Genomic DNA, 25585 nt, shown 5'->3' with positions numbered 1-25585 from the left:
CTCAGGCTTTATGGGGATATTTTAGATTCTGGGATCTTTTTTACATACAGAATGAGCAGTAGAGAAACAAGTACCCCTTTATCCTCCTGTGTGCAATTCCAAACTGGTCCTTTCATGTCCGTATGTTCTGTTATTTCTGTACAGAGAAATCTTGCAGTGGAAGAGGGATGTCCAAAGCAGCTGCCCCCTTCTGAGAAGCAGTTTGTAGAGCTCCCGTGGTGTTCTGTGTGTGTGCTGGAGGAGCAGACTATAATTGCAGCTCTAGTAAGCTGGTGAGGAAGCACTTGGTATTGTTAGGCCAGCTGTGTGTACAGGTCTGATGGGGAAGATTTCTTGTCTCAGAAGCAGCAGCTTGTGTGCAGCACCCTGGTGACTGCAGACAGGAATGGAGGTGGGAATTCAGAGTAGTACCAGGAGCTCAGCGCTGGGGCAGCGCCCTGCTCAAACCTGGAGTTTCTCTGTCATAACACCTGTTAGCTTTTTCACCATTGCTTGAAACTCTTTTAATACTAGTCAGTTGGGCTTCATTTTAACCAAGATATTATGGGTAATGGAGCCTTCTTTTTAAGGCAGAAGTACTGTAGTATCTGTTGCAGCCCATCTTACTTTTCACTATCACACATTTCACGGGTGTCACCCTCTTCTCAGTGCGGGGGAGGAGGAGAGAGTGTGCACAGAGGCTCACGGAGGGAAAGGACCTCAGGAGATCAGCTGGTCCAACCTGCTGCTGAAAGCAATGTTATCCAGGGCCCCACTGACTTCAGTGTTTGCTTTTTCATTTTATCTGTTAGAGCTGGAACAGCCATGGGGAGCTGATGGGTCAAACGAGGCAACAGTGTGTGCTAAGCTTACTTACGTAAGGAAGCTGTTTGCTACAGTGCATGCTGCTGCTATTCTATACTTTGGCTGTTGTTGGCTGTGTTGATGCCTCATTGTTTACATTCAGCACAGGAATGTATGACCCATCTTTTCCAGTTAAAAATGGAATTTTCTTCAGCCTGCCTTCCAGTTTGTCAGCTAATGGAAAGGATGTTGTGTTTTGTTTAAGAAGAGAAAGAGAAAAGGAAAACCTTTATGGGTACGTACACCCAAAAATAAGAAATTATTTCAGAGATGCTGAATACAGAGGTAAATAGTGGTGGTGGTGTCACCTGCATACTGCCTCCATTGTAAGATCATGTGCAGTTATCCATCCTGGCAAATCTGGGTTGTCTTCTGCCCAAACTACGCAGCTGTAGGCTCATGCAGGGCTGTGAAATAAGAGCTCCTCAGCAGCAAATTGCTACATGCCTTTCCATGGAAATCCCAGTGCTGGGATTACTGGGTCACATACAGGAGTCAGTGTGCTTACAGCTGCCATAAACACTTTGGACTTACATACTCCTCTAAATGTCAGTTCTTCCCAGTCTAGGGATTAAATTACATTGCAAGTGTCACACGTGATTATGCTTTTAATTGTTCACGAAATTACCCTTCTCTTTCAGAAAGACAGAACCTTCCAGAATTATTTGATAGCTCTAGTTTAGTGGCTCATTGGAAACTTAAGCACATAACAGTAGTTTTTTCTGGAACATTTAAAATCTTTGCTGAGGTTTTTTTTTTTTTCTTAGGGCAAGAAAAAATGATGTGTATTCCTTCCTTGCCATTTGGTGCTTACTGTCCAATATAAATTATATTCCCAGAGAAATGGAATGAATATTATGCTGTTAAAAGGGAAGGACTGAATTACTGGAACCAAAACTGGGGGAAGCACAGTAAAAGCGTTACAAATCATAGATACTCCATTAAAATATGCCTCCTGCCACATGGCTCACTGGAGTATGAGCAAGGCAAGGAATGGAGAGTGCAGCTCTCAGCAGCACTGAGAGCTCAGGCTGGAGCTGTGGTGCTGCAGGCAGCCCTGTCAGTGCTGGTGCAGTTCTGCCTCAGAGATCTCCATTGCTCAGGCTGGGTCTGGCTGTATTTCCCTTCACCCCTGATCACAGTGCTCTGGAAAGCTTATGGCTTAATTGAAATCTCTCTGTTGGCATTATCACTGTGGAGCCTTTCATGTGGCAGGATGGGTATTCCTGGTGTGGTGCAGAAAAGCAATGAGGTACATCACAAATGTGTTCAGAACATCCCTGGACTTCAGTGATACGTGTTAGATTGTGCTCTGAGCTCTGCAGGCACAGGGGTAGGGCAGCAGTGCTGGGGTCTGTGCCATTCTGAGCCTTGGGGACTCCAGTGATACATTTTAGATTGTGCTCTGAGCTCCACTGGCTCAGGGGTAGGGCAGCAGTGCTGGGGTCTGTGCCATTCTGAGCCTTGACACTGGTGTAACAGTGTCAGACCTGCTCCTCTTGTCATGCATGTCCTCACTGATAAAGCACAGTGACAGGGTTCAACTGGTTCTTGATTGCCTCCCTGAGTTCTTTTGGTTTCTGTTTTTAGAATTCCTTAGTGTTCCATGGGTATATTTGAGTTGAGGTTCTGCTTTTAATGACAGCTTCCTTCCTTTTGGTTTGGGGTTTTTTAGGTTAGCATTGCTTGCCAACTTGAATCACACCAGGTTGTTTCCTTGAAAGTGTGCTCAGGGTTGCAGTGCAGTGATGAAGGGAGGTGGACATAAGGAGATGTAGTGATAGCAGGGAAAATGACTCACAAAAAAGAAACCTTGGAAAAATTTCTTCAGAGAATTGGGGAAAAAATAGCCTCCACTGGGTCTGACAAGTGGATGATGGTATTTGTGAGTCCTTTTTACCTGAAAAAAATTGGTAGAGGTTGACAAAACTGATGCTACCTAATTTCCTGAGAAACCCTGGGATTTCCAGCCTATTCTTGAAATAGAGACAAAGCACTCCTTTCATTATATTATCAACAAAATCAGTGTATATGAGTACTGAAGGGAAGTGTGTTGCAGCAGGGGAGTGCTGTGTATCCTCTAGCACATGGATTGGGTTGAAATTGTGGTTTTACTGCACCATTGCTCCAGTGTAGCCTAGCAAACAGCAACAGGGTGGCCTCCAAGGTAGTCGCTGTACCAGATCCTTCAATTATTAGAAACAGGGGCAGTAATATTAATTTAAAATGAGTTAGTTGCTCCAAGTGGCTTGTGATCCTGGCCTTCATGAGGTAGTCTGAATAGAATTACAGAAAAGAGAAGAAAACCTGATTATTTAGCAGGTTGAACATAATTCTTTTGCAAAGTAGAAGCCTTCCTTTTTGCTGAACGTGGTCCAGCATGAAACAGCACATGAGAAATGATCATGTGGGCCAGTGTGATTAGCCCATGAAATCTCCTGGGATCTGCTGCAGTGTTAAATGCACCCACAGGAGTCCCAGTTCCATGTCAGGATACAGCAGAGCATGTCCACGTGAGGGACAGGGAGCCGCTGGAAGGATCCGGAGCGAGGCTGCGGCACCTGGGGCCGCACACAGGTACAGCTCTGTCTCCTGGGCCCTGCCTCTGTCACCCTGCAGCCAGAGCAGCTGGGGGACCCCACCCCAGCAATCTCATCCCTTCCCAGGAGGATCCTCGTTCCTGTGTGCACAGGGGCTCTCTGCTGGGGCAGCACAGCTTCGTGTCAGAGCCCCTGAGGGGGCTGGCAGCGCATTCCTTCCGTGGTGTGTGTTGTGTTTGTCACACCCCTGCCTGCCTCTTGCCTGCTTTCTGAGCAGCCTGTGCTTTGTGCATGGAGGAAATCAGCAGGTGTCAGCTGTATGCTTGTTGCTGATGTGTGCTCAGAGTGGGGATTGGACCCTTCTGCCCCAGGGAGAAGCCAGGCTGGCATCCCATCCCACATCCCACCTGAGCAGGGTGTGCTGTGGCTGGGAGCTCAGCTGGCCCCACAGGGACCTGTGTCAGATACACTCAGAAATGCTGGTGGGTTTGGGAAAGCTGCATTCCAAATGTGTAAAGAAACAAGCATCAGACTTAATTAACATCCAGCAAATGAAGAACAGACATGAATAATCATTTGCTGTTTTAGTGAGGGAATGCAAAACACAGCAAAGGAAGGTAAGGCCATCATGGTACTGGCTGTGTGCTCAAGGTGATGCGAGGTCACACCAGTGCCCTGGATGTGTAGGAGTGTGAGGCTCAGTCTGGCTGCTCAGAGGGCAGCCAATAAAACATCTGTGTGTCACCTTGGTAAGTGGAGCCAGAAGCAGAACTTACCCAGATTTTAAGCACAGTGGAACATGAGTGGAAGTTGTGAATTAATTTACCAATGCTGGGGTTTGCAGTTAATCACTTATTGCTGAAATGGAGCCAGTCCCCAAGAGAGATGAAGCCTGAAATTGTGTCTGCCTAAACTTAGGCTTTTCTTTCCACTTGGTGGTTCCATTCCATTAATACAGCCTTAAACCTTGCATCTTCCAACTTCCTCCATCTCGAACTGGGCTGCTTGATTTGCTCGTGCAGTTAGAGGAAACTCACAGGTCAGAAAGCAGGTGACTCACCCTGGTTGTCCTTTAACTGCAGAAAGGGACTTATTTTTTCCTGAAGGAAAAGATCATCCAGCATGATAGTGTTGGTCTTGTTTCCATGTTGGGGTTATTAAATGGCATATTAAATTGCACTGTGCATTTGTAGAACATACTGAATTTATAACTCACAGGACTGTTTTCTCCCTCCAAAATTCTCATGTTTCTCACCTGGTAGAGGACAATTGAGATGAAATTTTAGTTTGTATTTAGTTGATCAGAAAAAGCTGCTTTTTCTCCTGGTATTTCTCTTCCAGAAAGCTCAGCAGCAAGTAGTACCTGCAGCCCAGCTTTTTAGAGGTGGAATGGTTCAGTCCTACTCAGCCTGTGGGATTGCCTGGTAGCTCAGGGCTTTGGCAGGCAGCTTTTACCAGGCAGAGTTCAGCTTTGGGCTGTGATACATTTCTGCTCCTTTTTGTTTATTCTTGGGTATGTTGATAAGCTCTGAGATTTATCTACTGCCTGGGGAAGAAAAAAGGTTGAGCAGTATTAATTGCCAAAAAATACCATCCTCCACAAAGAGAAGGTGAGAGGAGCAATTGAAATTCCTGTCAGGGACCATTCAGCAGCCCACACAAATAGCTTACCACAAAGATGTAGTATAGTATTCTTTGAGTACTCATGGTGCTGCATCACAGGCATAGCTATGCATTGTCCTGCCTGACACAGCAGTGGTTTTTTGTGTCCTCTCAATTTCTTTTCCTTCCCCTCCTTTTTTCATTTCTTTTCTATTTTCTCTCCTCGTACCGTACAGTTTGTCTTGTGTTGTTTATATGCAGATTCCCTTCTCATGCCTCATGCTAAGGTAGTGTAGGAATTGTCTTTTTTAAAGCGTGAAAACTGGCCTCCCCACAGGGTGCCAGTCTCTTTGGAAAAGGGTAACTTATACATGAATTCTGAGTTTTAGCTGACCTAAGATAAATGCAGCAATCAAATATATACTCTAAAGATACCGAGCTAACTCTTACCAATACTGTCTCCTGTGCAGATCAGGATTAACTTAAATAATTCCCAGTGTCCATTTGTCTGACCTGTTCTTAGAAACATCCACAGCTGGCAGCTGGAAGGTGCCTTCAGTCAGCCCCACTCCATTGCCTTTAGAAAGTTCTTCCTTCAGTCCAGTCCACACATCTCCTCCTGGCATCCTAAAGCACTTCATGTCCATCAAGGATGGATTATATCCTTCTGCTTGTTTCCTGTACACTCAAAGTTTGGGTTTGTTTGGAGGTTTTTTCACGTTGTGCTGTTGCTTGTTGGATCCTGTTCTCCAGCTGTGTCCTTCCTTTGGGAAGTGCAGTGCCCAGCCCTTGATACAGCACTTGCAGTGGAGGCTCAGCTCTCAGCTGAAGGGAGGGCATATTTCATAAGGTTTGCTGTCTTTGTGCCAGCAAGTACTTACAACAGTCTGCTTGCCTTTATTTTCAGGAATGTGATGCTGCTGCATCCTCTTTAGCCTGTGCTGCCCTGTAATTCCTAGTGCTTTTCTAGCAAGTATTCATCATGTGTGTTTTTCTCTTTGCATTAAAGAAAAGGTCCCTGTATTCTGTTCTGTCGTTGTAAGAAAGACTTTTTAAAATCTACTGCCATGGGATAAAAAACATTTCTATCAGTGCCAGTTACTGATTCAATTTAGGCTGCTTATGATTAATTTGTGTACAGATTCATTAGTTCTTGCTGTTCACTCATTGTTCAAGTCAGGTAGTACTGGAGATGTCTGAAAGACCAATTTCAGTCCATGCAACTGAGCAAGGTTTTACTCAGGATTGGTTGCAGTTATTCAGCTCCATAGGTACCTGTCGTGGTTTTAAACCACTAACTAAGAAAATTACTTACTTCTTGCTGTGAGATATGGATTAGAATAAGAGCAAAACAGGCATACAACTTGAAAGGGAAAAAAAAAAAGAAAGTTTATTGACAAACCACAATAATAAGAACACCAGAATAAACTTCCAGAAAAACCTTTCCATCCCCTATCCACTTACTATTCTCTTGTTCACATGACAACAGAGACAAAAACTCTGGAACTCTGATGGTTAAAACAGTCCTAATTCTTGCTAGTATGTTCACCAGTCTTTATAGAGAAACAGAAGTTTCTTCTTGTTAATTTATGGAGATTCTCACAAGAAAACTATTTTTGTTATAGTTTTCTATTGCCCTAATGTTAGCTGTCCAGAGCTGCTATTATTAGAGTTCACTCCTCCCATTCTCACATCACTCTGAAGTGTGTATGGGCCATGCGTCTAGAGATAGCATTTTTAAGGATAAGTTATTCAAAGGCAAAAAAAAGTCTTCTTCATCTGTTTCTGTGAGCTTCACCAGAAAACAGTTTTCTCATGGCCTCTCAGGGCTTCAAATCTCTCAACAGTTTTCTCATGGCCTCTCAAGGCTTTTAATCTCCCAGTACTTCACTATACTATAATTACTCTTTACTCAAATTTACACTTTGAACACTATTCCTCTCTAGATCCCATATCATGAATTAAAGGAGTTCTTTTCAGGACTTCATTGTCCATCTCCATAGTTTTAACAGGGAGATATTTCAGCTTAATTAAAGCATCTTCTTAATTCTCTACCTTTCTTGAAGCTTCTTTTCTTTCCTGTCACTGGTAGTTTATAAAGTCTCTTTTCATGTTGATCTCTCTCTCTCTCTCTCTCTGGATAAAAAGATTAATCCGCAAGTCTCATCTGGGTAATGAAAGAGTTAACATCTTGCCCAGGCTTTTGTAGATGGTTTGGGGATCTCTGCCGAACAGGAGCTGGAGCCGTCTGCGATGGAAAGTTCCTCATGGCTGCTCTGGAGCGTGTGGTCGCTGTTCCAACCTGCCGCAAGTCCAGGGCTTCCCTCTTTCTTCACTGGGCAGTTTTTAGTGAATGTAGTTACAGCAAAACCTGCAGCCGAGCCAGAGATTGGCTTGGCCCGGGCCCGAGGAAAACCTTCCCCAGGCCCCCCCATCTCCCGGCCGCGAGACGGGGCAGGCCCGGCCCCATCCCCGCCCGGCCGCATGGCCTGGGCAGGGAACGGGAGGCCTGGAGCTCCGCCACCCTCCACAGCCAGAAAACAAAGAGAACCCAGAGAGCTCTGCTTTTACATTTTAAGGTAGGGTTCACAAGTTGATCCCACTTTTCAATGGCCTAAACTGCTGTCAATTCCCAGCAATGACCGATAATTGGTCAGGAGAAAAGACTCCAAGCACTTCCCAGCAACTCCAACTCCCTTAAAGGTAAAGTAACTTCATGACAGTACCTTAGTTAAAAATAAAAGAAATGAGAGGTTTATGTGCCAAAATGAGCAGTGAGAACCTCCAAAATTCCCTAGTTGTTTAAGCAAGTGCACTCTGATTTACTGCAGCACAATAATCAGATCATTAGAAAATGTGACCTATGAGAAAAACACCAAATGTGTTAGTCCTAATTAGCCCAGGGAACAGAGAACCAAAGGGAAGAGAAGGGAAGATGGGATAGTTGTTTTCATTGATGTAAAATCTTGGTGTACGAGACTGGAGAAAATCTGTGTTACATATTCATAATGGATACAAGGAAAATAAACTTGACTGCAGGGGGAAGATTCAGTTTGGACATGAAGAAAATCAAATTTCACATCTAAGATTTTTGGTCATTTTTCATACATATTAAGGCTCTCATGTCTGACTTTGTGCCAATTTTCTCTCTGTTAGTCTGTTAGCAGATGACAGAGTTGTGTTGAGTCTCTCCTGTTTCACTGGGCCGAAGAGGCTGTCAAAGCTGCCTGTCATGAAAAAATGTGCAAAGTACTGGTCTGAATAACTTCCTCATCTGATGTCTTAGAGGGGAATATTCTGTACTGCCTTTCACAGAACTCGCTCAGAAAACTTCCCAGATGGAAGAATTCATTCCATATACAAACAGGAATTTTAGTATCTACAAGAATTCTTAGGAAATCATGCAATAAATAATTTGTTCAGAAGCTAGACCCAAGCTAGTGTTCTTTGAGGGGCAGTTGGGTGGGTGGGTGTGTGTTTAATAATTCCACTTTGTTTGGAGAGCCTGCTTGGTGTGGAAGGCTCTCTGCCTCCCAAATCCATTAGTGATTTGGGACATGAGGGCTGGTTTTCACAGGGATGGCCTTAATGGCTCCCTTAGTTCCACGTCAGCTGGCACTGATCATTCACTTGAGCACCATTGGCTGCTGAATGACTGAGGGTGGGCGGGTGCCTGGGCCAGGCATCTGAAGCCTCTTGATAATTAAAGTGATGGATACAGGATTCACGGCTAGGGTGGTTTCATTTCCATTGCCTGAGTGTCTGGGAGGAGTAGCTGCTAAAGCAGAATTGTCAGGTTCCTGGGTGGGAAGCATGACAGCAGTGGTACCTGTGCTCTGAGGAGCAGGCTGTGCTTACTGTGTGCATTTTGCAGTGAGGCAGAGGTTTGGGATGGACACGCTTGTTCTGTGGATCTTTTCCAAAGATGATCTGTTTTCCTTGCAGCTCACAGAGTGCAGAGGCTCGGATGAGACTGGAGAGGCTTGAGCAGATGTTGAGGTTGTAGTTAATAATTTCATCTACTCCAGTTTGAGAAATGCACTTTTCACTGGCAACCTTTTGCTGAGGAATATATTAATGTATCCAAGGGAAATTCTTTAGTGTGATCATTTAGCATAATTCATGTGACAGAAACAGATTGATCTGGCATGTTAGAAATCTTTGTTGAGGGGGCTACCATTGCTCAGGCTTTATTCATCTGACAAACCTACATTTCTTCTGGAATTCTGAATTGTCTCTTTTTGTCTCTTGTTTCTTGTCCTTTCTGATCCCTGAAATGTTTTTAACATCATCAAACTGAGATACTCGCTGCACCTTTTTTACCATTAATATATTGATGTATTCCAAAAGCAGTTTCTTTCCTGCATTTCATCTGTCTGGAAACAGTGGTTTTGTTTTGGCTTTGGGATATACTCTCCTCCACAAAAAATGGAGGCTTCTGCAGAGGAAAGGGAGATTCTGCAGGAAGACAGAATCTATCATGTGGTTTTAAAGTAAAATTTCAACTCTCTGGTTCTTGAAGTGGATTTATCTTGCCACACCTCACTCCATCCCAGGACATTGTGTGCTGCTGCCAAGGAAGGCCGCTGGCTCCTGCCAGATGTTCTTTGTGCTGAGAGCCCAAGGCCTTTGCAGCTGGTCTGCTCCAAAGTCAGGCAGCCCCAGTTCGTCCTGTTTGAAGCTTCTGCCTGCTTTGGGCCAATATTTGTGTTTTCCCTGGGTGAGTTCTAGAAGATTCCTGTCAGCCCATTGCCACAGACTGTGTCAATGCACCCGGCTGCAGCCCTGCCACCAAGCCCTGCCCTCCCCTGCCTGCTGTCCCTGGGGCTGCAGAGCGCTCCAGCCACCCCTCTGCTCTGCTCCAGCCCTGCCACCGAGCCCTGCCCTACCCTGCCTGCTGTCCCTGGGGCTGCAGAGCACTCCAGCCACCCCTCTGCCCTGCCACAGCCCTGTCCTTCCCTGCCTGCTGTCCCTGGGGCTGCAGAGCGCTCCAGCCACCCCTCTGCCCTGCCACAGCCCTGCCCTCCCCTGCCTGCTGTCCCTGGGGCTGCAGAGCGCTCCAGCCACCCCTCTGCTCTGCTCCAGCCCTGCCACCGAGCCCTGCTGTGGTACTCCTGTGGTTCCCAGGCCAGCCCAGCCAGGCAGTGCTGCCCTCTGAGCTGGCACCACGGGCCAGGCTGGCTCCAGCACGTGTGACACACTGACGGGAGCCCCTCTCAGTGGCACTCAGGCCAGGCTGGCTCCAGCACCTGTGACACACTGACAGGAGCCCCTCTCAGTGGCACCATGGGCCAGGCTGGCTCCAGGGTCTGGCAGTGTGAGCAGCCTGTGCTCGGCCACTTGGTTCCTCCGGCCTTCATTAAAAATGAGATCCACTGTGAATCCTCACAGAGGCAAAATGCAGAGCGCCTCTCTGGCTGCCTTTGAGGTTAGCCAGGCCAACAGTAAAGATGTTTATCTTTAATACATGTAGTTGAGAGGGAAAACAAGGTCTAATCTCTTCTCATTTTCAAATGTTGAGGTGATGTTTAGAAATCTATTTCAAACACAGCTATAAACTGCTCATATATAAGGCCATATATAATTTGCTTTATGAAGATTACTAGGAAAAGAACAATGGCTTAATTAGTTTTTCATGATCCATTTTTAAACAGCTTAACAAGCATTTCCATTAACATGAATGTCTTAATTAGCTTCCCACTAGATGGAGCAAATGTGTGTCAACCCAGCAGAGGAAACAGGGAATACATTTTAGATCGCTGAAGAGCAAATCACTTGTATTAAACCTCCGGTTCTATTCTTGTTAAGTATTGGTTTTCTGAGTTGAAAATGGAAGCTTCTAAGCCATATGGTGATTTTTTCTTAATTAATAAACATAAGTAGAGGCTGTGCTTTGCATGAAGCTGTGTAGCAGTTGTCATGGTTCTTGTGGAATCAAGGCAGGGGCTTGGCTTAGAGCAGAGCTGTGTGATTGTAATAACCTGTGTTTGATCATATTTTGCTCCTAGGGATTTGAAATTCTTTTGTAAAAGCTACACCTGGAAAAGGGTTTCCTTGGAATGAAATACCTGGAAAAGAGAATCTTCCAGGTTCCTAAGTGAGTCCTCAGATAACCTGGTGAAGGATTTGTACCCCTGAAATCTTAGCTTCTTTTCTGGTCATGCTGCTGGTTTTATATAAAACTGTGTCCTTATTCATAAATCTCACCCTGCTGGTATCTTTCCACCCTTTTGGCTGCAATACTGTTACTAGATGGGATTTGCAGGCAGCTCTCAAGTTTCCTCCAACTTTCTGGAGTTAAAGATATGTTCAGAGCTTTTGTGCAGCATAACTAGGTCAGTATTTCCAGGAGTAAATCTCTGTTTGAATTGCTGTAGGCCTTACGTGAGAGGGGCATACATAAAAAGTACTGTTGGGGAAAGGAAGGAGGAAGCAATGAAAACAAGGCTGAAATGCATGTTCCCAGCACAAAAAAAGGTAGTTTAGGGTAGAAAACAGGTGCTAAAACTCTCTGTGCCAATTTACTTAGCCATGCCAACTTCACAGTTTTTATTTAAAAGGATTTTCGGAGGGTAATACTCAGAATTTTCATTTGAAACTTCTCAGTTATGCTCCTCAGCTCAGGTCTGCCCTGTCTCCTGGCTGGTTGTTGAGAAAAATGTTATTCTAATGTATGCCCAGTGGGACCTGGAACAACAGGAATTGTTGTTGATTTCTCTAATGGTGATTAATTTTAACTTTTAATTTTAATCTCCTGGAGCAGAATTTTGTGACTTGTGAAATGAGCAAACCAAACCTCCAAACATCCAGTAACAACAAGGCAACTTTTGCCCCATACACCGTGGGTTCACAGCATTTTTTACTTTTATAACCTCTACTCTTCATCCTACAACATCTTTTATTATTGAAAATAATTTAGTATTTCAGTGTCAAAGATCACCACTTATTCTTGTAATTAAATTCCTTGTACTTCACCAAAGTTTATATTTTCACTGAGCTTAACTGGAATTACAACTTTAATGTATAAAAAAGTATTCTGCAGAATTTTCTCTGTTAGTACCAAGAAATGTTCAGTACCTACATTTGAAAATGAAAATGTGTACAGGCTATGGCAGGATAATGATTTTACTGTAGTTTGATGACAAATGCCTTGCCAGTGCTTGGTGACAATATTGCTGTCAGAGACAGAATTCTGCTCTCTGCCTTAATTAATCATTTGTTGGTTTTTGTTAACAAGATCCCCAGTAGTGTGGTATGCTAAAGATACCATTTTAAGGGAACTGCCAAGAAGAGATTTCAAGAACAGGGATGGTATTTACTATGGCATTGAGATGTCACAATATTGACAGATTAAGAATTTTAATTTGACCTTTATGATGTGGGGTTTCTTGTTCTCAACACTCAGCTGCTTTTAGCAAAAACACGTACAAAGTACTTTAAATGACTAGATAGCAACAATTATGTGAAGCTCTTACTCAGCTAGTCAGAAGAGATAAACAATGCTTGCAGTTTCTTGTTCTCTTTCTAGTGCATCAAAACTCTTGCTCTGGCAGCGTGTCATCTGGCAGAATTAAGTGTGGGATAATGGTGGTGTTGTGACTAATACACAAAAATATCACTGGGTAGCTAAATATTTGCAGAGCATGATATTTTTGTGATACATGTACTGTGGTTTGTTACACTGAGTGACGTGCAGCCTGACAGGATGAAACATTCAAAATGAAAATTCAGAATCTGGGTGTTAGGCAGATGTCCACAGTAGAGTAGATAATCTCTGTAAAGCCATAGTGTGCTCACTGAAGGACATAATAGACTAACTCTGATCCTCCTGGAGTGCATGCAAGCATTGCTGCTGTTGCTGTGGGATTTACCTAGCACAAATAGCTGCATTTGCAGTAGTAAAATGAAGACATCACTCATCAGCTTAGCTCCTGTTAAGGTGTTAGTCTGCTCTGCGTTTTAGTATTGATCTGTGAAAAAGAATGACTGATGGGGCTGTTAACACCAAGATAAGATAGAACATAAGAGCATATAATGACAGTGTGAAGGTCAGCATTTAACTGAGTGTTAGATAAGAGGAGATGGCTTCCTTTCATAGCATGGTGCCTGTTTGTCCATTTATGTTGTGTATGTGCATTATCTTCTAGCAGCTGAGAGCCTTTATTGGCAGGATTGATGGTTCCAGGCTTGTATGTGATGTTTACAAGCAAATGATACAGATAAAGTTCTTTGGATAATCACTTTTGAGGAGGATTTGCATAAAAAACTTTGTGTTGGACAAGATGCTGTGAGACTTAGTCAAACAAATTGTTCTACAAAGCTTGGATTAAAAACCAGACACACCAAAAAGCACATTTGCAAACAGTTAAGAAGAATTGGCAGAGATCTAAAGACTAGGGCCAGACCTTGGTTTTATTAACTGTTCTCTTTAAAACCCTTGTAGAAAAGCAAATTAAAAGGTTTGTCATCAGAGAGTGGTTTTCATTTCATAGATGGAAAGGTAATTCATATCCTGAAATCACCTGGGTGCAGTAGTAATGACTTGCTGTTGTGGCTTGGAGTTGAGCACCAGCAAGGTGTCAAATTCATCAATATTAGACTTGGTTATAAATACGACTTGGAGTCCTCAGCCTGAGTTTTCAGTAGCAAACCCACTGAGAATGCAGATTTATTACAATCATTGGAATGTGAACAGGAGTACATACTACTTGTGTAGCTTGTCAGGCACAGTAATGGAATTACAGCCTGGAATGGATGGGTAGGAATAGAAGGTGTTTTTGTCAGGATCAGCAAAGGCTTTTCAGCAAGGACTGGAATCTCCTCTCTGGCTGGGGCAGGTGTCCTGTGTGCCCTCGTGCCTCACTCTCACTGCCAGCTGCTCCAGCACCTTGTTTGGAGTGTGGGCTGCTCGAGCTCTATCTTGGAATGAACTCACTCTCCTCCTCCAGCACCTCCAGGGGAGACTACTCAAGAGTTCTGCTCCTGTGGCTGCTGGAAACTTCATTTTTCTCTGTTCAAATTTGTTTCTAAACTCCATTCACCACTGTGTTACACATGAGGCTGTTGTTGCTGGAGTCTTATGCTTCATTTTACCCTTCAGCACTCTTCCATCCATTTACTGGAAATCCCATTCCTAGTGTGTCTCACTGTGAATTTGCCATTTCTGTCTCGTGTTCATTGTGTCACTGACTACAGTACTCAGGTCTCCCTCTCCTGTCACATGCAGTTGTGAGTCTGAACCAACACTCTCAGCTTCCTTCTGTGCTTCTCCCTCCTCTCCTCCAGCCGTGCTGCAGTTTCTGTTGATGTGAGCACACTGTTCTGTGTTCATACCAGCTCAGCCATGCAGTCATCAGGCATTCCTTTTGAATAGCCATGTGTTGGCACACATGGAATATTCATATAAACAGATCCAGGTGTGTCTCAGGTATGTAATAAATAGTGGATCACAAGAGCAACATGAAAACAAATCACAGATTTTGCTTTGGATTACATAAAAGAGCTTACAAGGAGAGAAAACAATTGAGTGACTACTTCTGTTGTTCTCATTATTGCAGTAGGGAGTATTTTCAGTTTTTGATGTGTCTGAAAATGACAACAGTTTTTTGTGATTTAAGCTTTGATAAATCAACAGCTTCCCTCTGCTTGTAAGTGTCCCTTGTCTTTAATAACTGGAGAGGTTTGTTTTGTTTTCCTGAGTTCTGTGGTGCTAACAACTCAGACCATGGCAGATATGGGCTTTGGGAGAGCATGACTTGGGCAGAGCTCGATGGGAGTGCAGTCCTGTGGCTGGGAGAGGGCTTTCTGCAGGGAACTTCTCACCCCAGCCACAAACAGGTTTCACTAACATGGAAAGGACGTAGGCAATTTCAAACCAAAAAGGTTTCTGACAGCGTTCAGGCCACGAGGGGTTTTTGGGAGAGCAGCACTTAGAGCCTGAGCCAATGTTCTGCATATGAATAAGAGCTGGAGAGGGAATCCAGTGCAGCTCAAGGAGATCTCTGCTCTACCATTTGCACTTTGTAAAGTGCCACATTGGGTTAAGGCAGTGATGATTACATCTTTGGAAGGCACTGAGAGCTGGCTTATCCTGCTGTCCTTTTGCTGACCTCTTGGCTAAGGCTTCCATGTTGAGGCTGGTAAAATTTACATATCTTGACTTCACAGGAAAAAAGGATCAGTGGAATTCTACAAAATTCTCTTGATGGCTCTAAAATAACCATTTCTGTAAATATCTTCAATTTGCTGTGGGGTAAAAATGGTATAAAGCTCTTAAATACATTACCTAAATTTCAGTTATGTATAATGTGACTGACTTAAAGTTATTAACCATTCTGCCCTGCCACAACGTTTTGAATTCCATGTTTTATAGAAGAAAGAATCCCTATATTGGAAATGTGGGATTCTTCTGTTCACCCAGGAAGAAATGGTGCTCTGCTGCCATGAATTTACCTTTGGGATCACTGAGGGGGAAAATGCCAAACTAATTTTATCAAATTGCCACGTGGTTTTTAAAATTGTATTAATAACCCAAGTATTGTTTAACTTTAAAAGGAAAATTATTTCTTTTTTCTGTAAACTTCATCAAGGCTCCTACCTGCCTGAGGGAGTCAGTGTAATCCTGAGAAGCTGAAGTTACTCTGTTTTAATATCCTTTATGTTATTGGTCCTCTATTAAGTGTCAATTAAAGTGAGTTTGCAATATTTTTTCTTATTGCAGGATTCTCCACCACCACCAAAATTTCATTTTGCTTTCCTACAGCAGCTTTTTCCAACATTTTTGTATGGTAACAGCTAATCTGTTAACAGATCTAATTCCATTATTGAAACTGAGACTTCATCACAGTGTTACTCTTTGCCTGAAAATAAGATGTTCCTTTCCCCCAATTTGGCAGCGTAGCTTTATGCTTATCTTTGTCCCAAGAATTGATTGCCTGTTTTCTTGAGGAAGTTTAGGTGTATTTATCACCCCCAGCATTCTATTTCTGCCAGCTTGTGCGCCAGCATCGAGTTATTTCTCGCAGTGTTACAGAAATGGTGATTTTCTTCAGTGAGTGAAATTGTGCTGCTGCAGCATGGAGTGTGATTGGAGCCTCATTTCAAGGCTGCAGTTGAGCTCTGGGGTTTAGGTACCGCCCTGGGGCCACAGAGGAGCTTTCTCAAAGGATGCAGATGCAGCAGGTGCATTTATTCAGGGTGATGCAGTGCCAGCACCGTGCTGTGGACCCAGAAATAAACTGACAGAACCACGCAGTACCCTCTCAACAGATCAGCTTTGTGTATGCCTTGCCAGTAAAAACAAAGTGAAGGTGGGAATATACAGCAGTTCTGGATTAAAAACATTCTATTTGACTTGGTTGGAAATGGGGTAAAAGTAATGGCTGGGTTTCTTTCTGCCTCTATTTTACTAAGGTTATCTAAGAGTCCTGGTGTTGTCATGTTTCTCTTGGAATGTCAGGCTTTTGGGGGACTCAGAACATCAGGATTTCCCTCTAATTGGAACTCTAGATGTCAAGGTGGTGGTGGATCTGTCACAAGCTTTGTGGAGCTTGGCTCTATATACTTTTTCTTCTTAAAAATGTGAATTTACTTGATAAAGGAAAATTTCACGAGTGCCCTATTGCATTGGCAGAATCAATATTATTTTTTAAGTTGTTCATAATCCCAAAACCCTTGTATGCTTCATTGTGCAGTGTTCTGCTGATAGAAGAAGCTTGTTTTTAATGTTTTATTTAGTGTCCTTTATAAAGTCACGTTCATTGTGGGTTTTTGCTGCTATTTATGATAAAATTCAGAACCTCTGCATGAAACCCTTTTTCTTTTAAGAATACTTTGGTAAAAGAGAAGCAGTAAATAAATCTGAAGACCTAGATTGTATAGAAAATTTTTTGTAGTAAATGAAACAGAATCACAGAATCAACTGGCAGTTGATGTGACTAGGAGGAGTAGACAGTGGCATATGAAATAATGCCATGTATAAAAATAGCAAATTAAGGAGAGTTATTTTTTCTGGTGGTGCAGGAACTCGTAGTGCTTAATGGAGCTGGTAAGTGATGCATTCACAGTCCATTCTTGTCATGTAAAGGTTTCTCCTTAGACACCTGTGGTAGCAGCAGTTTAAACAGAGTTTAGTGAGGGCTGTGTTGGTCACACCTTACCTTGGAGCAAAAGGGTGTGTTTGACACGGGCAGCCAGGTTCCTTTCCCGGTGTGCCAGGCAATAACCCTGTGCTGCCTCTTCCACAGACTGCCGAGGAGCTGGAGGATGTGTCTGACCTGGAGGACGAGCAGGATGCGCGCAGCCGTACCAGCGTGCAGACGGAGGGGAAGACAGATCGGGTGAGTGGGACCCGGGGCAGGGCCTGTTTGTGGCCAGATGCTGCCAGAGGCACGAGTGCTCCTGAGTTTGTAGATACTTGATACCAAAATGGAGTAAGAAATGATCCACTAAAGCTTTCAAAGGTCACGGTTTCATGTGTGATCTACTTGTCTAATAAGTGTCAATTAAAGTGAGTTTGCAATATTTTTTTTTATTGCAAGGATCACCACCACCACCAAAATTTCATTTTGCTTTCCTACAGCAGCTTTTTCCAACAGTTTTATATGGTAACAGGCTTTGACTGCTGTGGAATTCTTGCTAGCTCTAATTCCATTATTGAAACTGAGACTTCATCACAGTGTTAGTCTAAAGCAGATGTTAGCTAAACCAGAGTACTTCCTTAAAGGGAATGCTTTTCTTTGAAAAGAAAGCTGTGAGTAATGCGTACTTGGGGGGGGCCCAAAGCAAGCAGATGCTGAAGACAGTGGCAGGTAGGGAGCTAGCTGCTGTCAGCGGTCAGAGGCACAGGTTGGTGCTGTGGGGAGGTGTCTCTGGGTGTGCTTCTCCTCGTGAGGTGGGACTGTTACATACAGACTGTGGTTAATACAGCCACAGCCATACAGTATGGACATTTCTAGTTTTTTTCCATTTCTGCCTAAAATAATACACTTACTGTAAATGTTCCTTTTTCTGGCATCTAGATAGAGGTCATGGCTTAAAGCCTAATACTATAGTTCAAGGAACAATTTTCCTAGATTTCAGCTCCTGTTATTGGGGCCATAAATGGCACATTACCCCCCAGAAACAACAGAAAATTACAGCTTTGACTAAATTACACATGTATGCACTCAGCCTAAAGTATCATATTGACAGACACCTGCACACACTTTTTTAAAAAAGATGTCTTCAACATCTTAAGGCATCTTATGAGGTCCTAAAATCCATTTGCTGCTGCAGCAGCAAACAAGAGCAGTTTGTTTGTTCCTTGTTTGGAACTCTATTTGATATTGGTGGTTGAAGATGTCTACCCAGAAGCTGTTTGGCAGTCTGAGGGATCTGTGTAGGGAAGATGGAGGTTAAGGTTTAGGCAGTGTGTGGTTTTGTGTGGTGCAGTTTGGGTCCTGTTGGGAGGCTGCTGTGTGCAGTGTTGACAGAAGTGCTTTGGCAAGATTGCAGAGCAGCCTTCTCTCCTCCTTGAGCTCTTTCTCTTGGGCATTTCAGCTGTAATAATTCAGTTTTATTTATACGTATCTGGCTCCATATTCATTCTGCATAGGAGCACTCTAGATTCCTCTTGCTTTGTCAAGAGTGTTGTAATTTCTTCGATGTCACAGCTCTCACTGCTCCAACGGGGAGCTGGTGCCTTTTTTCTTTCTGTTTTTTATCACAGCTTATAAAACCAGATGTGATGTGAGTATGCCACTTGTAACAAAGGCTACATCTTAACTAGCAAATCCTGTTCCCCTTATGTATGAAGAAGTTATGTATTATTAATCATACCTTCAGACTCTATCTCCATAAAGAGAGAGAGTAGAGGTTAGTGGTGGTGAGATAGCAGGACTGAGACTTGACCCCATGTTTATCTTCCTGACTCAACTTGAAAATGTTTCTTCCTTGATCTTTTCCCTCAGATAATTTCCTATTTCTGAGATGAATACGATAGTGCCTGTGGCACCATCCACAGGCTGGGGGATCCAGGTCAGCTTGGGCAATGTGCTGTGAGATCTCTGGGTATTTAAACTGCATAAAAATACTGATGCTTATTTGTAGGGTGATTTTACATCCTTGAAGAAGAGGTTCCTTAGGATCAAACCCTTAGCTGCTAGAAAACAGGCACTGCTCGTGGATCCAAGGGCTATTGCAGTTTTCCCCAGCTGAAGGTTAGCTCTCCTCTGGTGCAGGTGTGCAGTTTGTGGAAGTTTATCACAGACTAATTGATGCCATCATGATCAGAGTAATTCCCTGAGGGAGGTGGTGGCTTCATGTTGTGGGGTTCTGTCTTGGAGAGAAGTGTGAGGAAGATTTTACCCAGTTCATTTTCAGCCTAGAAGACAATGTGCCTGTTAATGATCAGGAAAAATTATTACAAGTGTTTGAAGTTGGTAAATTAGTGATGAGAACAGCTTGCTTAATTTCTAAGTTGCTGCTGCAGGTTAAGGGGAACATATTGAGGAAAAGGCAAAATGTTTTACCTCACAACTTAATCCATGTAGAGATGGCAAGAGCAGAACTCTCTCAGGCAGCAACACACACATTTTTTTCTCAGAGTTCTGCAGACAGTTTTGTGAATGCATGGACAAAAATGTCTGAGCTTATGATCATTTTTTACACAGTTTTGTTGCACACTGTGTTTGTGCAATAACTTGGGCAGATAAAAAGTTGATTCAGTGTGTTCTGTGAATGAGAAAGTCCAGGCTAAGTTATGTCATTGTTTTATTTGTATCTCATTTTTAAATACAGCAGTTAGTTATGTAGCTCTACAAATCTACTAAACTCTTGAGAGCCTGGATAAAATAGCAAAGAGCAAGGAAAACTGTTGATACTTGCATAAAAAGTAGTTAGAAGGGAAGTTAGGGTTGCCATCAGATTAATTACCAATTTTTATTCAAGTAGCAAATACTGTACATCTGAGTTCCTACACTAAATGAAATGCTGACGTTCATTAACAGGAAGCACGTGCTGTTTTGTTAATAAAAAAGCCAATTTCAGAATATTTTTTAGTTTAATTTTTATCAAAGCTCTACACAAACATGAAATACTGATAAGAATTCAAGCTTAGTGAAAATAGCTACTGTAATTTTGAGTAGGTTCTATGAATAGTAATTTTGACACTTGATACATAGCAAAAAATTCCCTGTCAGGAGTCATGATAGACTGAAAATATTTTTTGATAGACAAAAGCATTTCATTTTCTTGCCAATTTCAAACCAAATTTCCATAAAGGGGAGAGATTCAGATACTGAAATACTCAAGGTAGCAGTATATTGTGTACTTCTACAAAGTAGAGCTGGAAAGAACCTCAAGAACTTGACTTATCCAGCCATTTGGCCAGGACAGAATCAGTTTTCTTCTTCTTCTTGACACCCACACATGAACAATTGCATCGCCCTGTCTGCTTAGCTCATTACTGGAATGGATGGATTGTTGGAAGGTTTTGTCCTTATGCCTCAAGTGTTGCAATTAACACGTTAGCACTCATCTGCAGTGGGCACAGAGAGTGTGAGGTTCCTTTCTGTATCCTTGGGGTTTTTTAATGTACTTGTACATCCTTTTTCTATGGCCTGTCTCTTCTGGAGACTCCACGTTGAGTAACTCCAGTAACCTTTATTTACTCTTCAAGGTAGCATTTCCTTTATGTCCTTTTAGTCTCTCTCTCCTTTGGGTGCTCTGCAGCTGCTTAATGAATTCCTGAATGTTGTGTCCAGATACTTTATATTGCAAAATGTGTGAGGCCACCTGCGCTCTCAACGGCTCAGGGGTGAGGTTTGCACTGTTTCCTGCTGTGTGCATAGTGGAGAAGGAGCTTTGTATGAGGTCTGCCTTTCTTATCAGCCCCAGATGGGCACGCACACAGCTCCCTGTGGCTGGTTCTGTGCCAGCTCTGTGTGCTGGTGACTTTTCTCAGGGGTGAGTCCTGTCTCAGCTGCAGTGTCACACCCTGTGACGGCTCCACATCAGTTCCCAAGGTCACTTGGAGTTGTAAACCAGCCCCTTCCCCTGTGAGTGTGTGCTGTGTGCTCTGGGCAGACACTGACAGTGAACGCCACAGCTTCTCCTGATGGCTCCCCTGCCTTGCTCTGTGCTCCTGGTAAGTGCTCTACAAGCAGTTTGCTAACCAGTATCACATCACCACTGCACATCACACCCAGCCCTTACCTCTCCAGGTTGTTTTTAAAGATGACATGATGGTAAAGCTCTGCTGAAGCCCAGACCTAGGGCATGATGCTGTTTTATCTATGTCCCCAGGACAGAGAAAAATTACCTTAATATGCCATAGTTGCATCATCTAAGCCAACCTTCTTAGTGAAGACTGATCAAAAATGGCATTAAACACTTTGTTTACTATCTCCCAATAGTTTTACCTCTTAATCTGCTTTATCCAATTATATTGTATCTAAAAATGCAGCAGAGCTGTCATGGCAGAACACATGAGGCACTCTGAGCTTGTTTAAGGAATGCAGCACTTCAGCAGGCTTGCTGCAGTTCTCAAAACTGGGAGCAGGCAGCTGGTGACAGCAGGTAGTAAAGAAACACAGCCTCTCCCCACTGTCAGCATCCCACACCCTCCCAGTTCATCTCTGGGGGTGTGGATTCACCTGGCTGTGAATGCTCAACATCCAGCATCATCCCTGTCACCTCTTTATCCAAACTCACAGAGCTATTCCCTCGGTTGGAGAAGTTGTAACCAAAGGTAGTGGGCATGTCTTACTCATTTTAACAGAATCCCTTTTGACTCAGAGGTGTTTCTGTGATTTCACATATGAACATACCGGCACTCAAACAGAATCGGGCTCAGGGAATGATTTGGCTTGGGAGGGACCTCAAAAATCACTTTTAATTCCATGGCAGGGATGCCCCTCACCAGCTCAGGCTGCTCAGGGCCCAGCTCACATGTGTGTATTACAACAGTGGTGTGCAAAGTTTGTTGAAGAAAAAGCCAGGTAAGGGTCACAACTGGAGCTGTTGTGAAACAGCGTGATTGAAATAGATTGGAGTGATCTGCAGGGGTCCTGTTCTTTTCCACCAAATGTTCAGCTGACTGCAGCAGGAGAGCAGGAACACACCAGAGGGCTTCTTGTGGCTGCTGAGGCTCTGGTGGAATGAAAACCTCAGCTCTCAAGACAAAGCAGGGATGTGAATCCGTTCTTCTGGGATCCCTGCCATTACCTTATAACTGCAGTATGTGACGAGCAGGTTATTTTGTGTTCTTGCTTGTAAAAGCTCTGAGAAGTTTTTCATGTGCTCATCTGGGAAATGGGGGACTGTTTCCTCATAACCTACCAAACTGCAGAAAAACAGTGTTTTCCTCTTTTCTTCTCTGGAGTTACATGACATTCCAGCCTACAAAGCTGGCAGTGTTAAATAATTTTCAAGGGAGATTCTTTGATGTTGCTTGAATGTATTGTGCTGCTTTCTGTTGCCTTTCCTTCCTTCCTGGTCCCTGTAGGTGGTAAGAACGATGCTGGTGTGGATCTGGCCAGGTGTTTGGTTTTAGGGGTCAGGAAAGAAAAAACGTATGTCAGTCTGAGGTTTCAAGAGCATAATCAAAGTTTATGTGAAGGTCAAATCCTTGGAGAGCAGCTGGAGATGGAGGCAAAAGGCCGGTTCTTAGGGTTGGGATGTCATTGGCCAGCAATGTACCAGGGAGAGAAGAGTCAAAATCTTCACCACTTCCCCCCCATGTGTCTTTACATGGCCTTAAAAGTTCCGTTTCTTTGATGGAGAGCTGACTGAAACATGGAAGGTAATGAAAGGAAACAGCAGTCTCAGGTTGCAAATGGGACAGTTCAAATAACACAAACTCCAATGTTGGAGCTACCAGGGACAAACAGCCTTCAGAAAAGTTAAGTCAGGGACATTTAAAAAAAAAATCTATTTTTTTTTTTTTTTAATAGGAGGAAGGAAATACCACAGCTATAACTTCTCCTCTCACCTAGTCCTGTTACCTGCTACTGCAATGATAACATTTTGTCTTAGAAGTAGTGAAGAAATATTTTTCTCCTGCTGGACAAAATAAACCTGCACTGATGTAATAGTCATTCAGTTAAGATCTTTATTTCACAATTAGTGTTATATTACCTATTTCAATACAAAATTAAATCTGTACATAAAAGGCTCTGCATACAATTGCTTTATTTTGTCAGACATAGTTTTAAAGCAGTATGAGGGAAAGGAGAGAAAAGAGGTCAGAATTACAATTTCCTTTTGCCCTTTGTTCCAGTGGATGTCTCATTCCACCTGAAGCTCATTATTGTTGGCAGGTAGCAGGATGCTCTGTGTCACAGTTCCCTCATTAAAATGTCATCTTTCTTGGGTTTCAAGATTCAGGCCTGTGATCTTGAACTCCAAGCACTGTTGAAGCTGGGGGCTAGGAAATACCACAGACATCCACCCATCAGCAAACATGTACGAGATCATAAAAGTTCTCTTCCCTCTGTGGCTCATTTTGGGGTTTTTTGACAGCATGGGACAAGTAGCCTTCAGATAGCTGGTCTTTGTAATTCTGGGACTGTAGGGTAATTCTGACCACTGTAAGACAGCTCCTTCCACCATTAACCATTCTGTATTGTGTGATTCTGTGAGTGCAGTTACAGGTACGTGCTGGGAGACCTGTCATTTTCAGTAATTGGTGTAAGTGAGAAAGCTAACCCTGTGACAGTGATTCCAGTGTAAATAAAATCTCTGAAAGGCACGGCTTGACAAACATCCACATTATGGATAGAACTGATTACCCATTTTATTTACTGTAAACTATTCAGCCATGGCCTTAACTTAGCATTTTATTGGTGATAGGTAATGTTTTCTAAACAAGAATAAGTGACAAAACATTTGTTGTGTAATTACAGAGTAATGGGAGTGTGTTAATAATTGCTGTGTGTAGCTGTGAGTCCCTGGTGGCAAGAGAGCCATGAGGAGCAGCCCCTGTGTCCCGGGGTAGGAGCTGTGATGAAGGGCCAGGGGCTCCACGTGGACATGCAGGGTCCCAGCCCTGGCTGTTCTGACACCACAGGGGTGTCTGAGCCATGACTGCAGCAGGCTGGGGCTCAGGAATAGCATGAAGCAAAAACATTGCTCTCACCATGCTACATTTTCAGGAGCTTCTGGTAATCTTACATCCTGATTTCTGACACATTCATCTGTTCGTCTTCTGCAAACACAGAAGATGCACATGTGAACAATTAAATCTTTCCCAGCTCCTAAAATGAGAATGTAGAACCTTCTCAGAAGAGACAGTGAGCATACCTGTGTGTTTCAGGACAATTAACCCTTTTCATTGATTATTCCATACCTGAATCAATAGTGCATTCTGTAACTTTTACATGTATCATACTTAAATCTTTGTAGGCTCCTTAGCCCTAAGAAACAGGAAAATGTATCAGTCATATTTCATAAAGGCTCTTTGGAAGAATTTCATCTTCTTTCTCTCACTGTGTTAAAATTAATGGTTTCAGGAGCAGCACTATCCCCATTGCACTGAGATTATTTATTTGGCCCAAACCAGTGACAACAAACTTCTAAATTTCAAAATTTAGAAGTGCTCAAATTGAAACAGTTGGCTCAAGCCATAGTGTGTTTAAACAATGTATTTATTAATGTGCAGTGGTGGTTTTGTTTAAAAAAAAAAAGAAAAGAACTCTGACATAGGTATTTTGCAAATCAAATTATTCTGTTTTAGGCCAAGATGACTCAGCTGCCTGAAGCTGAAAAGGAAAAGATAGCTGAACAAGTGGCTGACTTCAAGAAAGTCAAGAGTAAGCTTGATGCTGAGATTGAAATCTGGGATGATACCAGCAATGACATAATCGTTCTGGCCAAGAGGATGTGTGTGATTATGATGGAGATGACTGACTTCACAAGGTAAGTACATAAAAAAGGCTTCTTGGACACTTAGAAATGCTGGAGGCCATTGTCACACTGCTCCAGCAGCAAATAGAGAGGTTTTAATGTCAGCTCACAGCATCTCTGCAAAATTGAGTGGCTCAGCTAATGCAACACATCAGGTAGGAGCACTGAAGTGTTGGGGGATTTCATGTTTTGAACTATACTTATCCCCAGTTTTGTGCCCTTGTCCTCTCTTATTAATTTCTTGGTAAGGTTTTTGCACATGTTTTAGCACTCTATTTCTGCTCTCAGTGAAAGGGAAAAAGTAACAAAATAATCTCGATTTTAAGCTGTAGATTTGTCTCATCTGTTGTTCTTTCTACTTGTATCAGAGCACGCTGTCAAGCATAAAACACGCTGTACAGAGCCCATGTGTGACAGTACACATCCAGACTCATACATATTTCATACCCCATTATTGCTGCTGCTTCCATCACAGCTCTGGTGCTGCTGGATGTGGTTTAAAGAATGCAGAGTACCACAGCAGATAGCTCTCAAAGCTGGTATTTCTTTCTGCAGCCAGTATGTGCTTGGTGATGTTCTTAAAACAGGAAACAAGTTTAAGTGCAGGAGTTTTTTTCTGCCATGCTCTGAATTAAATGTTGTGTAAATCTCATCAAATTGATGATAACAAAGGAAGTTATTGGTGGTGCTGTCTGTCCTTCCTTCCCCGGGTTAGT

At 43.1% G+C, this 25585-nt stretch overlaps 1 protein-coding gene across 7 annotated transcripts in view; it reads left to right on the top strand.

Annotated features, from left to right (window-relative positions):
* The window catches only part of CTNNA3 (catenin alpha 3), a 399590-nt gene that overhangs the window by 325496 nt on the left and 48509 nt on the right, over positions 1–25585 (top strand). For all 7 annotated transcript variants that reach the window (XM_086900642.1, XM_086900643.1, XM_023930192.2 and 4 more), the window contains 2 exons: positions 17231–17323; positions 24700–24881. In XM_086900642.1, coding sequence (XP_086756768.1) covers positions 17231–17323; positions 24700–24881 — 275 coding nt within the window. The remainder of the gene's footprint in view (positions 1–17230; positions 17324–24699; positions 24882–25585) is intronic.

The sequence above is a fragment of the Cyanistes caeruleus genome, chromosome 8, assembly GCF_971803275.1.
Source record: "Cyanistes caeruleus chromosome 8, bCyaCae1.hap1.1, whole genome shotgun sequence".
NCBI lineage: Eukaryota > Metazoa > Chordata > Aves > Passeriformes > Paridae > Cyanistes > Cyanistes caeruleus.
Note: the sequence above shows the minus strand (reverse complement) of the source record. Positions and strands in the feature narration are given on the sequence as shown.